General features: G+C 43.0%; 1 protein-coding gene across 1 annotated transcript in view; it reads left to right on the plus strand.

Annotated features, from left to right (window-relative positions):
* The first annotated feature begins 15954 nt into the window (after positions 1-15954).
* GFOD1 (Gfo/Idh/MocA-like oxidoreductase domain containing 1) overlaps positions 15955-17085 on the plus strand; it is a 108695-nt gene continuing 107564 nt past the window's right edge. The window contains exon 1 of the mRNA XM_006138758.4: positions 15955-16677. Coding sequence (XP_006138820.2) covers positions 16425-16677 — 253 coding nt within the window. The 5' untranslated portion in view covers positions 15955-16424. The remainder of the gene's footprint in view (positions 16678-17085) is intronic.

The raw sequence follows: 17085 nt of genomic DNA on the forward strand, positions 1-17085 counted from the left end.
TAAGAGTGCTCCCATGGGCTTACCCACTGTCTGTGGATAGGGAGGATGAGTACTTTCCTAGACCTACTGATTGGTCAGTATCCATCCTGACTGGCTAGTGCCTGTTTCTTCTTGTATAACCCAGCAGTATATGGTGATTAAAACTTAATGACTACACAGACTGTGTAGCTTCTTAAGATCTCTCCTTCCCCTCGAAAGTCACATTTGCATTAATATATGGCTAACCTCTGGGCATGGCAGAGCTTTCCCCGTCTCCTAAAGGTATGGAGTTTCAAATTCTCAGTTTAAACCACAATCCAGACATCTCAGCCTCTAACATCCATTGGTACAAAAGCTGAAAAGATTAAAATTGAACAGTTTGGTAATCCTGCTTCACAGATTGCATTTTTGTGTAGTCCTGTGGTTATTGCTAGACTCCTGGAGAGATCCCACACAGCAGAAAAGTGTGACTAAGAAGAATGGACACTGCTGTGGGGAATTGGGAAAAAAGATGTAAGCCCAGATGTAGGTCCCTGTGCTGTATGGAACTGATATGAAGTTAGGCAATCTTGGGGTTTACAAACTTTTCAAAAATGTGTTCAAAACTTGGAGGTGTACTCGTCTCTCAATGGTTTTATAGACATTCATTCTGTTTCTGTTGACATTCAGTCAAGTCAATAAGCCCAGCACTGAGGCTGAAAATATTCACCTGGAACAGCAGGGTTCACTTGCCAGATGATTGCAGGCATATGTAAGCTATATAAGAGGTTGGTCATATTATTTTTCTGGTATGATAATATGACCAACCTTTTATATAGTTTACATTTTAATCTGATCTCCTTTGTAAAGTGCTTTGAGATCTACAATGCCCCTTTTTACTGATGGGGAAACAGAAAGTTAAGTGTTTTGATGTCCATATTCCACATATGGTTTCTCAGTTGCACAACTCACTCTATTTTTGCTGTAGTTAGTCTGGCAGGAATGTATCATGCAAAGGACTAAACATTGCCCAGATTTGAATCCCATGGGAAAGACAGGACTGAATTAATACTTGATTCCCTCCATTAGAGGGCAGTGGTCTATATACCTGAGGTACGATTGAAAAGAAGGTACATATTATGAATCATTATAATTTACTTATCCTGGTGCAGTCAGAACGATTATAATGAATAAATGATACAAAAGGAAATGTCTCATAAGAAGCTATGCAAGGGATTGACAAAAACTGGCTGCTTATCAAAGGTGTTCTAATAAAGGAGGTAATGAGGATACTTCAGCGGCCGAGGGCAGAGGGGGCGGCGGGATGCAGAGTAACGTGATGATGTCACTCTGTCGTCCGGCAGTAAAAATGTATAGAGCTACATACTTCAGTAAACTCCACTCCAATTCATCTGATGAAGTGGGTTTTGCTAATAAACCTATAGTCTCTAAGGGTATGTCTACACTACCCTCCTAGTTCGAACTAGGAGGGTAATGTAGGCATACAGTGGAACGAGGTGTACCGGTAGTTCGGAATAGGAATCCTAGTCCGAACTACCTAGTTCGAGTCCCGTGTAGCCGCGCTGCACGGGGTTCGAACCAGTGGGGTTTTAAAAATGGCGGCTCCCCGCTTATGCAAATGAAGCCCGGGAAATTCAAATCCCGGGCTTCATTTGCAAGTGCGGTATGCCTACATTACCCCGCTAGTTCGAACTAGCGGGGTAGTGTAGACATACCCTAAGGTACTACAGGACTCCTCGTAGTTTCTTCTGGATAGTTATCCTTTTACTAGCCAGCTCTCCCTCTTCTAAGCACGTTTGTGCTTGTCTGTGAGTGTTTTCCCTTCTGTCTTAGTGTAAAAAAAAATCTAAACAAGGGTCTTCCCTTGCTCTTAAAAATGTAGGTGAATTGACCAAAGGGCTTGTTCAGTGATCAGATAGTATTCCCCTTTGTGCTGTGCTTGGCGAAAAGGAAATCTTTGATGGACTGCTATTAAAATGGTACATTTGCTATCCCTGGAGGATCTTCTTGTTCTCCAAAATCCAGCTGGTTGGGGGGTAAGAGGCCAATCTCAAATTTGAATTTTGAATATCCTGCATATAATCCTACTGCTTGTGTACATGTCTAAATGGCTTGTGTGTCATGACATCAGGTAGGAAATGCACATATTCAGGATTGTGATTTCTTTCATGAAAGAGATGATGGAGCGAGCCATTCTGTGTATTGTTTCCTTGAGTGTTTTCAGTTCAGATTAGCCCTCCAAAACCTGGATGCTTATCCAAACTGTACTCTTTCCTTAGCATTTGTCTCCCTTCTTCTTTCTCTCTCCCACCAAGCTAATTACTTCATCTTTTCCTCCATTGCACCTTCCCATCACCCTCCAGTCCCTCCCTGTCTCATTATCCCTGCTGTTTCCCTTTCATGACCTCCAACAGATCTCACCTTCAAGGACATCTTCAGTAAGACATCTACAAAGGCATTGTATACCTCTGCCCTGGGGAGACCCAGAGGGTATGTCTACACTACCCCGCTAGTTTGAACTAGCGGGGTAATGTATGCATACCGAACGTGCAAATGAAGCCCGGGATTTGAATTTCCCGGGCTTCATTTGCATAAGCCGGCCGGCGCCATTTTTAAATGCCGGCTAGTTCAAACCCCGTGCCGCGCGGCTACACGCGGCACGGGCTAGATAGTTCGAACTAGCAAGCCATTCCGAACTATCTGTACGCCTCGTTCCACGCGCGCGGCACGGGGTTCGAACAAGTCGGCATTTAAAAATGGCGCCGGCCGGCTTATGCAAATGAAGCCCGGGAAATTCAAATCCCGGGCTTCATTTGCACATTCGGTATGCATACATTACCCTGCTAGTTCGAACTAGCGGGGTAGTGTAGACATACCCAGAGAGCCTGAGGTTTCAATGCAGCAGCAGCAGCAGCAGCAGCAGCAGCAGCAGCAGCAGCAGCAGCTGCTCAAGGCCTATCAGACATGTTATTAGACTCTCCAAATTCTGTAGAATGCCTTTTGGAAGTTGCAGGAAAGAAAAGAGCTGGGGCCTATTGGAATTTATAGGGAGAAAAGTAGACAGGTAGGGTCTGGGACTAGACTTTAGAGGAGGGATGGGAAACCTTTTTGGGGCCAGGGGAGGCTGACCCACAGAAAAATCAGCTTGGGTCCACATACAAGTGAAAAGCAAAAAATCAAACCAACCAACAAACAAAAAACAAAAACAAAAAAGCTCTCACCGATGTAGCCTGCATCTGAAAAGGAGAAAGACACTCCGCACATTCCCCCTGCACTCCAAAGCCTAGGAGGGTCCAGCCTAGTGGATTTTATGTGCTTCCAGCCCCACAGTGAGGCAGCAGGCTCCCCAATGCGGAGGGTGGAGTCCTAAGCCTCAGGGGGCCGCATCCAGCCCCCAGCCTGAGGTTCCCCACCCTTGCTTTAGAGGATAAGGATTGAGACTGGAATATCCATAAATGATTCCATTTGTTTTTTATTCAGTAAAAGAGCCGTGTGACTCTTTGGTCCTTATTTTTCTTAACTAGTTCGCTCAGTGCTTATTGCCTAGATTTTGAAATTGTGCATTAAATTGGCATGAACCCAGGATAACTCCATTCAAGTCAATGGACTGATTCCAGATTTTATGCTGTATAATTGACTTCAGAATCTGCCCCAGTATTTACAGTTAGCTCTTCTGTCAGGAACAGGAAGGAGTCAGACTTTTCCATTTCCAAGATGTACCAGGCAGTCTAGCATTTTCTACTGTGATGCTGCTGTGTATGTGTAGGTTATTAAACGCTGTAATCCCAGCCATTGCTTCTTAATTACTTGGAGACCATTTATAATTGCTTTTGTACCTTTGTGTAAAAAATAAAGCATGCTATGCAGTAAGATCAAATGCCACTACATGATGCGTTGCTTGGGATACAAAGGGAAATAAAAGATGGCAATCAGTGACAACTAAAGCCCATTAGACACCGGTTAGGTATAGTGTAAATCTGACTTGTGGAGGAACCACCTCTAAGCAAGTTTGTGTTAAATTAAAAGGATAATTTAAGAATTTTATTCCCTGTGTCCACACTAATTCAATGCATTTAACACACTTATACATCAGGATCTGTATCACCATGATGCTATTTTGAAATTAGGCTTTAAGCAGGTACAAAAATGACAATTAGTATTTTTTCACTACTTGTCATGACAAATATTCACAATTTCATTGCAGGCCATTTCAGTTTCTGAATTCATGTTGAGGTGGTTTTTGCATTAAAAGATGTTAAATGATCAAAATGTTCAAGGTTATTGGTCAAAACAAAACATCATGTTCCAAATGTCAGAACTTTGAGAATGTTGCTTATAAATTACTCTGTTTTCAAATTTTATTTTTTTTCTGTGTGAAACTAGAGCAAATAATAACAAAGGTGGACAACTCATTGTTCAAGGTTTATGTAAATTCACTGCATTACTTCACCCAGCCCTGTCCAGTCCATGCTTTGGTCTTGCTGGGGTATATACTGAACAAGGCTCAGCCTCTGTGATAAAATGGATCAACAGAGCCAGGTGGGTACCCAAAAATCACCTACTACAAGACAGACCCAATAAAGAAAGCAACATAACACCACTGGCCATCACCTACAGCCCCCAGCTGAAACCTCTTCAACACATCATCAAGCATCTACTACCTATCCTAGACGATGATCTCTTGCTCTCACAGACCTTGGGAGGTAGACCACTCCTTGCTTATAGCAGTGAGGAGACCTGTGGCACCTTATAGACTAACCGAAATGTTGGAGCATAAGCTTTCATGGGCAAAGAGATGCATCTGACAAAGTGGGTCTTTGCCCACGAAAGCTTATGCTCCAACACTTTGGTTAATCTATAAGGTGCCACAGGACTCCTCGCCGCTTTTGCAGATTCAGACTAACACGGCTATCCCTCTGATCCTTGCTTATAGACAGCCCTATAGTCTGAAACACATACTTACCTGCAACCACATACCGCACAACAGAAACACTAACCGAGGAACCAATCCCTGCAACAAACCCCATTGCCAACTCAGTCCACACATCTACCATACTGACACCTTCATAGGACCTAACTACAGCAGCCATAACATTAAAGGCTTGTTCACCTGAACATCTATGAATGTGATTAATGCATCATGTGCCAGCAGTGCCCCTCTGCCATGTACATTGGACCAACCAGATTGTTGTTTTTGCTGAAACAGACTAACACAGCTACCTCTGAAACAGTAATCTTTGCCTTAATGGGAACGAATCATGCCAAAACTATTGGTGAGCATGGGTGCATTAGTCTGTTTTTAATGTGGTTTAACTAATGTGATTATAAGTGATCTAGCTTTCCACTGGTGTTAGTGGGTCGGAGATTTAGAGTGCAGAAATGGGGCATTTGATGTAAATATGTTATTCCATGCTCTCATTTCTCGCATTACTGTATCACAGTTTCCTCTTTCCTTCTGCTTCATTATGAGAACAATGGATGCCCAGTCATATGTTTTTCAGCATCCCACATGCAATACATGAGACACAACTCTTGTGTACAGTATTAGATTCATGATTCCACACTGTCCTTAATAATGCTGCCCTACTTTCTTTGTGGGTATGATTAGCTATGCTGAGCACTGAAACAGAAGCCTTATTACCTTTCATGAAAAAAAGCCACTCCCACATTACTGGGGACTTGCTGCTCATCTAATTCTGGCTGCTTATGCTGTATTAAACACCTGTGTGTTTTTTGCCTCCCTTAAAACTTGAGTATAATTGGAACACTATAATGCTCAATTAGATTTGTGGTGATTAAAGGCCCAGTCCGGCATCCCTTTGTTAGGTGAGCTGTCCCACTGAAGTCAGAGAGATACTTCCATGAGAATTACTTTTGTGAGTCAAGGTTGCTCATCCATTGCTATAATAATAAATATCAATGGATCCCTATTAATTAAAGATCTAAAGGTCGACTATATATAGTTCTCTGGCCTACTGAACCAGTTCTCCTGGAAAATTTTACCCTTATAAAAGTACCTGTTAAAAAGGGTTTTCTTATGTTGACAGAGATATTTAGGCACATAACTTGCATAATATTAACTGGAATTACCAAGGAGCAAATGATCCCCAATATATGAGGTTGAAGTAAGTCTCTAGCTGTTAGGGTTGCAAAGAAAGCTTGAAAATATGGCATCAGTGTTAGTTACACGTCCATGTCTTCCGGCTGAGTTGTGGGGAGCCTGAAGCAATAACTCTGCCGAGTTCATTTGAACGAGTGCAAACTCAGATTCCACTACCACTTTAAATGTCAATGTTGTAAACTATTCATCAAAGACCATAAGAAGGAAGAGGAGGTATAATGTTATGAAATCTATACCATCAACTCTGAGTGACAGTTCATTTTGGATTGGCCTGTAAGGCCACAATGGAGGGAGAGAACAGAGTTGTGATTCTATCCCTGGAGGATTCTATCTCTGTGGGAGACTGGACTCAATGACTTTTTGAGGTTCCTTCCAGTTCTAGTATTCTATGATTTTATAATTAGTTTACTTTTCCTGAATGGGGAATCAGGTTTGAAAGGTTTTGGAATCTTTGCTTTTGAACTGAATGATTTAAAAAAAAAATTGAATGTACTAAAATCGAATGTACTCTCAGTATATCAGCGCTTTTTTATTTTTTACATTTCCCTTTATAAACAAAAGGCTAGTTTCCTTGTCCAAATAATCTGTTTTACTTTCTGGGTCATTTTCTCTAGTATAATGTTAATATGTGGTTAGGGGGTGGGGGTTCACAGCATTGCAGGAGAATGGACACTGAAATTTTTTTTTTTTATTTTGGCTGAATTAAAAAAAAATTGTGTTTATGCTAGATTTGCTAAAGACACCTTCCACTTCTTTTTTTACAAAGTCAAACTTTAATTCTTAAATGATGCTATCTTCTAACAATTCAGTGTGTTTAATTTTTTTAATTGCTGATGGGGCGTTTTTAATAAAAGATTTATCTGTATTTTGACTTTGGACTGATTGTTCATGGAGGAATTATGTACAATAGTCTAAATATACATATGATTAATTGAGAAGCATGTGAAAATAAACCAAACTGGCTTGACAACATTTACATAATATCAATGATGACTAATATGTGTCTCTAACACTTGTATCAAGACTCTGAAAGTGATTTATATCAATCCTCAAGTCAACCTTGTGGGGTAAGTAGTTAATATAACAATGATTTTAAAGATGTATAAAATAAGGACTTGTCTACATGGTGTGGAAAGCACACAACAGGGTGTGATTTCTAAATCATACTAATGTGCTGCACATAAACTGGCTCCCGTAGTTGCTGGTGGTCAGCACTGGAAGTTCCCTAATATGCTTTAATGTAGTATTGTTTAATACTATGTTAAAGTGCACAAGTGAATTTTTAGTATGTACCAGCAGCACCAGTGATACTCAGATCTCAGTGGTTAAGGAACCAATTTAATGATGAGAATTACCAAAAACAGTCATAACAGTGTGATTTCATTGTTTCATTTACTATAGTATTATACATTAATATTTAAATAGTATGACAGTAAAATATATGACCAAGTACAGCCCTGCGCAAAATACGGCCTGCGGGCCAGATCTGCTCAAACCACCAGATCCGGCTTGTGGAGGCAGCGGGGAGCCCCAGGCGGGCACCCCAGCTTGCCCCGCAGCCTTGCACATGAGCAGAAACAGATCTGCAAAGCTCCATTTCTGTTTTAAAACTGGAGGGGCGGGGAAAAGTTTTAAGAACCACCTTGCCCCCAGCACATTTCAATTGGCCAGTTTCTGGCAGAAACCAGCCAATGAGAGCTGCTTTTTGAAATAACAGGCAGCTAAGAAGAATCACGCCCCATCTCCTGGGCTCAGTTATTCAAGAAGCACATGGCCAGGCAAGCAGGCAGGCAGTCTGGGAAACATTTTAAGCTCTGCAGGCGGCCGGCTAGTGTGGCAGCTAGCAAGTAAGTCTCTTGGCCACAGTCTGCCTCCTGCACCCCAGCCCTTTCCTGCCCCGACTCTCTACCCCTCCCTCAACATACCCAAACCCTCTGTCCCCCTCTTACACACATACCCCCTCTCAGATCTGGCACCACAGCCTCCTGCCCCAGATCACAACTCCCTCCTACCCTAGGTCACATCCCAAACCCCTGCACTCCAGTCCCCTGCCCTAGATCACAACTGCCTGCTTCATCTCAATTCCCTCCCAGACTCCAGTCTCCCTCCTGCACCCCAGTCTCTTACCCTAAGCTCCCTTCTGCACCCAACCTCCATCCCAGACCCCACATCTCCTCCATTAATATCATGGAAGAGTGCAGCCCTCGACCACTTTCCAAAATCTTGGCATGGCCCCCCTCGTCAAAAATTATTGCCCACCCCTTACCAGGTATCATTATTTTATCAACGACAGTTGGTTAATAACATGGTAAAAGCATCCTGATTGGTTAATAATTTAGATTGGTTAATCATTAATCAATCACACAGTATTTTAATATTATGTGCTGCAAAGAGCCACAGGAGACACATTAAAGAGCCATTAGCAGCTCCCAAGCCTCAGTCTGAGTATCACTGGTCTACACATACCAAATGGTGTGCAACCCACAATTCCTAAGACACTGGACCATTAAGAGATTGATGCTGCAAAGGGCTGAACTTTTCAGCACTTCTCATGAGATGCTATCCACCTTGATCCTTGAGAGTCATTGGCAGAGTTGGAAGTAGAATCCATCCTCTTGCTCTAACCATTAGGAAACACTTCCTTCCTGAAAATGAGGCCATTACTTGCATGACTTAATTTCTGAGTGATAAGGAATCAGTTCTGCCTGGACTCTGAGGGTATGTCTATACTGTGGTGCTATTTCTGGATGCTTCCAGTATCTCGAAATAGCATTTTCCATGTATTGACAGCGTGCCTGTTATTTCAAAATGGAATCAAAATAACAGGCATGCTATTCCGACGTCCCGGTAAACCTTGTTCCATGGGGATTATGGGACTTGTTGGAATAGCGGTCTATTTTGAAATGAGCTTGAAATAAACTATGCAATTTGGGTAGCTCAAATTGCGTAACTTATTTCGAGCTAAAGCTGCAGTGTAGATGTACCCTAACAAAGCACCCTCAGTTAAAAAAGCAGTAGTTCTACTACTGGAGATAATGGTGAAGCACTGAGATAATGGACTAGATTTTATCCTTGATGAAAATACATTTGCTTCAGAGGGTTTAATCCAGCAATGAATTTAACAAATAAATTATTTAGAGTAGTAAATTTAGCAAATAAACAACGTAGGCCAAACAATACAGATCCAGACGCGATGACTTCTTTGGAGTTGTACTCATGTGGAATCTGGATCTGTCCTTGTACTGTTATTTTGAGTACTATCTTTCATGCACACTATTATCCCCAAAAGCTTGACAGAGTTAGGTAATAGAGTTGCAGAGTTAAATGACAGTTCATTCATGCTTATATTTGACACTTTACACCTAGGTCTTAACAAAGACACTAAATACCTTACCCATTACCAAGATAGCTTCCCCAATTATCACCTCTAATATCATTAGCTCACAGACATTTACCTCCCCCCCATCCTCCTTCTGTTCTGAAATTTGATTTGTCCTTATCATATGTGTTCCTTTTTTTGATTGTATCCTTTGGTATATATGGTCATGCCAATTTTCTTCCACTATTTGATCTGAGGAAGTGGTCCGGCCCACAAAAACTCATCACCGAATAACCCATTTTGTTAGTCTTTAAAGTGCTACATAGTCCTATAGAAATACATAGCACTGTTGGATCATCGCTATGCAGAGATTAATTCTTTAAAAGCAAATTACAAAAAATTGCTCTGGGATAGTCATATATTAACATGCTGATTATTGGTATATAGCTGCCTCATCTGGCCAATCTAACCAGAACTGATTTTCCATTTTCTTCTCTTTTCACGTGGCACTTCAGCAAGAACAATTTCTTCAAAATCTAGTTGCCCATCCAATGTTCTGGGTGGCTATCCTATAAATTAAAAGTCCCAAATACAGAGGACTCTCCCATGGATACATCCAGAAATCATGCATGACATAGTCTAGTGCTTAGGCCCAAAACTAGATTTCAGAATTCAGGGCTTGTATGCTACTGATTTACTATGGCCCTGATTCAACATGGAGTATTTGGAGTAACTAAATGGGACTATTCACATACTTAAAGGTAGGCAGCTGCTTAAATACCTTGCTGAGTTGGGTCCCACATGCTGTCATGTAAGTCATATAGGCCAACGTTTTTACATGTCTACTAATTTTGAATACTTCACTTCTGGTGGCAAGCTGAGGACAAGCACTTAAGAACGGAGGCCCCCAAAATGAAGAGACGCTTTAAAATTGTGCACTTACTTTCTCTCCCTCAGTTTCCTCATCTGCAAAATGGGAGTAATGATGCTTATCCACCTTTGTAAATATTGTGAGATCTATGTGTAAAACATCATTCTATATGTTAAATAGTGTTTTTATTCAACCCTTTTTTGTGGACTCTCAGTACTTTAAGGAACGCCTTCTAGCTGCACAGCATACAAGGCCTGTACAAGGGTTATGTCAATGACTGGGGATGTCAAAATCACCACTGCTTCCCTATAGAGTTATACACTTAAGATGCGTATCTTCTAAAAAATTACCTCAGATGAATGGAATCGGTATACTTCAAATGCACATTGAATGGGCGCAGGGAATAAGAGCCAAAGGGCTCTGTTTTCTGGAGGAAATTCCAATGGATTTTAGTGGGGGCAGGAGCAGGTCCTGTCAGAGTCCTCTACTAGCTTATACAGACTACTTTGCTGTAGAACTCCCTTTTGCACACTGGGCCGTTTAATACAACAAATATTGACACAGCTCTTCCCTTTAATAAAAAGTACAAGAACATTGTGATCTGTCTCAGTGGAAAGGCAGTAAAAGAGACCTTGAAATAAAATGTAAGATTCCTGCAAACGAATTCCCAATAGTCTGAGATGGAGAAGCTGCAAATTGCGTTGGAAACTCATATATTTATAAACTTGAGCAGCTCAGCTCATGTACCCTTTCTAGTACAGCACATCATGGCTATATGTGACTCAATACCATTTGAATGGGAGAAGCAGACAGGTCTGAATCACCAAGTTTCCTTATCTATGAATTACTGTTATCTTTGTGTAAAATAATTGTAGCTCTGAGAGTTACAGAAGCCCAGTGATGATGATCACAAATTGTAAAATCCCAAAGGAATCAACTGGCTTAAAGAAAATTTGCCACTTTTTGATGCTTGAGGATCCAGATTTCTGTAAAAGGAAATTAGTCAATTCATGTTTTAAATTCTGAGATTTGAAAATGATTCTGGTAAATAGCAAACAGTTTCCTGATATCACAGAAGTGATATATTATTCAGCCTTGCTCACTGTTATTCCAAGAGGTGTATTAAAAAGTTGTAGAATCACAGTTGCAGGGTAATATAATTGTTTTTTAAATAGACTTAAAAATGATCAGAGTTTTTTACTTGTAGAGAGACACAAATGAAATTGCTTCAGACCATTAAGAGCCTGAGCCTGACGCAAATCTTTCATTTGATTTCAGTGAGCTTTCTTTGGTTAGAAGCCTAACAGAATGCTTGTATTTTAGGCACTTTACATCTTAAAGGTCAACTGAAAGCTTTTACCTACCAGGAGGAGACTAACTTCAAAAGACCACCAGATCCCTGCATTTCTCTTGCAGTAGCTGATTATTCAGGTGCCTATAACAGTTATCTGCAAGGTCTGCATGCTTTAAAGAACCTTTATATAGAATGCTCCATAAATCTAACACTTTCAAGAGACCTCTTTGAATAATACGTATTAGGATGTAGGAAGGATTTCTGATTGTACATTCCCATATGGAAAGTTCCCTTGTCACTTAGGCTAGTAACCTGACCACTTCAGTTAGGTCACAGGCTATATCACTTGATTGCGGATAGTCATCCAGTTGACTTCCTACAATTCCCTCCCTGTGCCTAGAAGGACAGACAAATTCTCCCATGATTCATTGGGGAAGACTCATAGAGTGGGTTGACTTACTGCAGCACAAAGAAACATGGATTTGTCCCCAAGAGGCCTAGTAACACACACTGGGGAGCCAACACAGTACCTGTCATAACCATGAGGGCTGGCCAGCAGCCTGGTGGCTAAGGGGTTAACCTAGCCAAGTATTTGGTCAGCCAGTAACAATGCAGGTAGGGATTTCAAACTGGGACAAAGGAATTTTGAACTGAGTCAGAGCGGTTTCTTCCATGTAACAGGGAGATAGGAAGGTCTGTCTCTCTCCCAAGAATGGACTTCTTATATGTGTAAGTGGGGCAAAGTCAACATAATTCGTCAGGTTTTATTATTTTTCTGGTTTGGGAATGTGGAATTGATGTCTGAGCTGTTCAAAGTATATATTTTTCTTTTCCCTTTAAAAGTGTTTTCCTTTTGTACTTAAAGTCCTGAGCCCAGGGAATCCCTCTGAGTATCTAGATTAATTGGTAGCTCTTTTCCATCTAGCCACTATGCTTGCAACTATATTTTGGTTTTGATAATAAACTTTTTTTTATTAACAAGTATTGGCTCATTTCTGTGTCCTGGAAAATCTGTCTGTGGGTATCTGCATGCCTCTGACTAGGGGGCAGCTACCACAAACTGCAGCTTGTATTTTCTCTTTTCTTTTTCAAGCTCTTTGAGGAAAACAAGTGATCTCTTCCCTGGTTTTCTTACAATTACTTGGATGGTGGCAGCAGTTTTTATTCTCCAAAGTCCAGGTATTAGGATTTGGGTGGGGGTGGGGGGGAGAAGTACTAGTACCAAAGCCTGTAGAGATCAGGTTTTGGGGTGCTTTTGTGGGCCCCCACTTCTGCATTTATCATGCCAGAGTGGGGAACAGCCTTGATGGTACCAATGAAGACACAGTAGCTCAGATACGGCTTTGTGGTGTGGCTGCTTATACCAGAACTAGGGTAACTCTGCAGTGGAGACATACCACAAGGGAAAGCTTGTTGATAAAATAAACAACACACAAGCAAGAAAATTCCCTATAAAAATCATGTCTCAGAAGGATAGCCATGTTAGTCTGGTCATGTTAGTCTGTAGCTGCAAAAATGATGATGAGTCCTGTGGCACCTTGAAGACTAACAGATTGGGTTTTTATCCAGAAAACTTATGCCCAAATAAATCTGTTAGTCTTTATAGTGCCAAAGGACTCCTCATTGTTTTTATAAAAATCATGTAAGGAGCAGGATGCGTACTAACTTTACTGCTCAGCCCCTTTCATCCTACCCATCACTCTTTATATGTTGCCTGTTGAGATTATAAACTCTTAAGAACAGAGACCTTATCCACATCTTTACAGAGTTCCTAGATTATGTTAGGGACTGAAGAAATATAAAATATATCATTAATAAATAATAGTTCACTCTCAATTCCTGATTAGTCTATTCCCGTGCTTTAGCTATATTCTTGGTTTTATTATTATACACAGACAAGGACAATAAGTCAAAGAAAAATTTCCAAATTACTCATCTCAGGAACACAATCTATAAATAGTGTCGAGAATCTGTCTGAGAACCCAATACAACCTTGACATTCAAAGTTAGGGTAATGCTGCTGCGGTTATTTAACAAATGGATATGGATCATGTTTCTATTGTTTGAAGCCCAAGTGTATCAATCGCAATTTAGTTTGATGGTGCTTAGTTCGAAGGCACAGAGTGCACAGCAAGCAAGACTGTTTAACTTGTAGTGGTCCTCCAGGCTTCTTTTCTTTTTTGCAATAAAGAAGTCATTTGGGCAAGAAAAATAGAATCCTCATGCAGCATTTGATAAAGGGAATGGCTGCTTCTTACTCTGAATTGAATGTTCATATATTGGTGAGTTCTGATTGCAAAAATGTCCCTGGCACAACTCCAAGAATCTAATGTAGAAAAAAATGTTTTCAATTGCATTGCAATGCAATGCCTAAATGCAAACGGAAATTAGTGAAGATACAATAATAAAATGGTTTCTTTATTTGGGTTTCATTGGGATTAGCAGAATAGAGAATAAATAGAAAATCAAGATGACATTGACTGAAATCCCCCCTACACGGGGTCAAGAAACTTCTTAACTCTCAGGTATGACACTACTTGAAACAACATTGACCTCACTGGACTTGCTCTGGATTTACGTCAATGTATGTGAGCACAGAACTGGATGATATGTTTGCTCATCCATGTTCCCTGTGAAAATAGAAGAGAATTTGTCCTGCAAAGCCAGTGGCTCTCCAGAAATTTCTGATGTAAATCATTGTCATTGGTGGAAGTGAGGGAATATCAATATTTGTATGGGACACAGATAATTCTGGGATAAAATAAGTGATGTCTCTCACAATGAGGAACATTGAAGAGACATATTGCCAGAGAAACCACTGCCAACTGCTATAGTCAGAATCTCTTGTCAGGAGGGAGCTGCATCATGGCGGGGTTCACCACTAATTCTACCTGAGAGGGCCATCTGGTATTGATGGGGATGGAATGCCACAGACAGTGATTTCCCTCCCTTCCAGCCTCCCTGCCCTCCTACACACTGAAGACCCCAATCTTCACAAAGCATTTATTGAGGGACTCCTAAAATAGGGGAATGGCAACAGGGGAATGGTGATGCAGAGATGGCACTTCTGCCTTTCACAGCCAGACAGCTCTGCTGGTCCCTGCCCCCTGTTTCTACGGAGGCTAAGTGGGCAGTAGTACCTATAGAAAAGAGGAGATGGAAAAGCTGGGAGGAAATACAAAATGAAAGCTAGTGAAGTACTATATCTAGTATACGTTACTTGTTTTTACAAACAGGGTATTGTTCTACTAATATAGTTATAGCATTCCCTGCATTTATAGGGCACCCAGTTTCCTGATACGTGGGCTCCTCTTGCAAGCTTTAAAGTGGGAGCAAGTTAGCATTAGCAAAGCAATCTTCTTTTTATGATATTATGCCAGAGAAAATTTGAGTGAGCGATGTTTCAAAAGATATGTTTAAATTTGTAGATATGTCATTGAAAGTTGTGCAGCCAAATCCTTCTTTATTAGAGAGGCTTTTAAAAAACCTCTGCCCTCTAAGAGATGCTAAAGAACAGAGACTCCCTCCAGACTAAGGGCTACGTCTAGACTGCAGGCTTCTAAGAAGCTTTTCCAGAAGAGCTCTTCCAAAAAACCTTCTTCGGAAAGAGAACGTGCACACTGCCAAAGCACATTGAAAAAGCGATCTGCTTTTTCGAAAGATAGCATCCACACTGAATGGACGCTACCTCGCATGTAAGCTGTGATTACTATGGAAGCAGTGGCCACCAGGGCACCTGTACTTTTTCCTCTTCCCTCTTCTTTAGAAAGAACTCCCTCTTCCCCATCCACGCACGCCTTTTTCCGAAAGAGCTCTTTTGGAAAAAGGCTTCTTCCTCGTAGAAATAGGGTTACCAATGTCGGGAAAACCCCTCTGTTCTTCTGATTTTTTTTCCGAAAGAATGCGATTGCAGTGTGGATGTAAGTGGACGGCCGTTTTTCTGAAAAACTTTGTAGTGTAGACATAGCCTGTGATATTCAGTCTCCTTATCTCAAGCAGAACAAGAGCAAATATAACCAACCACCTTTGCCAGAGTGGGGGAAGAGTTGAAGTGGAGAAAAGACTGAATAAGCTCCTAAGAAGCCCTAAGCTCCCCTGGGGAGAGGGTTGCAGCAGCAGGACAGGGGATGGTGAAAGAGCGAGGGACTGAGGAAGCCTCGCCTTTCAGCATCTAGGTACAATAATTGCCCATCCTTCCGCCTGCTTCTAACCCCCGTCTCATCTAGTGCCACACCAGCCCGCTGCCAAGGGCATGTCAGCCAATTGGTGCTATTTTTCGATTGCACCGGGGGGAAAAAACCCAGAGTGGCGGCCAATGACACGTGAGCTCTAAAGAGGGCGTTGCAGGAAAGCCAGAAGGTGACAGCAAAAACTCCTCCTTTTCTCACAGCGCTCAGGCGCGAACATGGCAGATGCAGATTAATGTGCAGGCTGCCGCCGCCACCGCCTCCCTCGCCCCTTTTACAACTTGTTGGCTGCCCAGCAATTTCTCGTGCGGCTGGCTGGAGAGGTCGCAGGCCGGGCAAGAGCAGGCGGGCTGGGGGCTGCGTGCGTGTGGCGGGGGAGAGAGGCGCCCGGGGCTGTGTGATGATCCGGCTATGGAGGGCAAGCAGGGGGGAGCATCTGGGGCTGCCGCTTGGCTGCTGAGCCGCTGCGGGAGCCGCGGGGCACAGCAGGGAGCAGCTGCCAGGCGCCGCGCCAGCCACTGCTGCCGGGCTCGGGGGCTGCGTGTCCCCCGTGCCAGGGCGGCGGCAGCGGCGCGGGGCTGGGTCTGACCGCGCGGATCCGCTCAGCGCAGCCGGGAGGAAGGGGCGGCCAGGCGGTGCAGAGCGCCGCAGCCATGCTGCCCGGGGTGGGGGTGTTCGGCACCAGCCTCACCGCCCGGGTCATCATCCCGCTGCTGAAGGACGAGGGCTTCTCGGTGAAAGCGATTTGGGGCCGGACCCAGGAGGAGGCGGAGGAGCTGGCCAAGGAGATGAGCGTCCCCTTCTACACCAGCCGGATAGACGAGGTCTTGCTGCACCAGGACGTGGACCTGGTCTGCATCAACCTGCCGCCCCCGCTCACCAGGCAGATCGCGGTCAAAACCCTGGGTGAGTGAGCCCCTCCCAGACTCCCTTTCCCCACTGCTGGGCACACGGCGGAGCGTCCCCTTCCCCCTCCGATAAGGGCTTCTCCCAGGGTCTGGGAGCATGCCCGGGAGCCCCAAGGCTGGGGGGGGGGGGGAGGAGCTTCTGTGGCCACCCCACTGCACTTGTGCGGGTCTCCCCTTGGAGCTCCCCCCATGCTCAAATAAATCAGTCTATTCAAGGAGAGGGTGTGTGTGTGTGAGAGAGAGACTGAGCTGGGTCCTGTACACTTGCACAAAACAAGGGGAAGGTCTGGAATGCTCCCCAGTCATACACAGCCCTGGCCACAGAGCCTTGTTCTGGTCTTCCCTGGGACTCCTTCACATGGCACGTGTGCCTCTGATATATTTCTAGGCTAGTGAACCGAGTGTG

Source organism: Pelodiscus sinensis, chromosome 2 (genome assembly GCF_049634645.1).
Source record: "Pelodiscus sinensis isolate JC-2024 chromosome 2, ASM4963464v1, whole genome shotgun sequence".
NCBI lineage: Eukaryota > Metazoa > Chordata > Testudines > Trionychidae > Pelodiscus > Pelodiscus sinensis.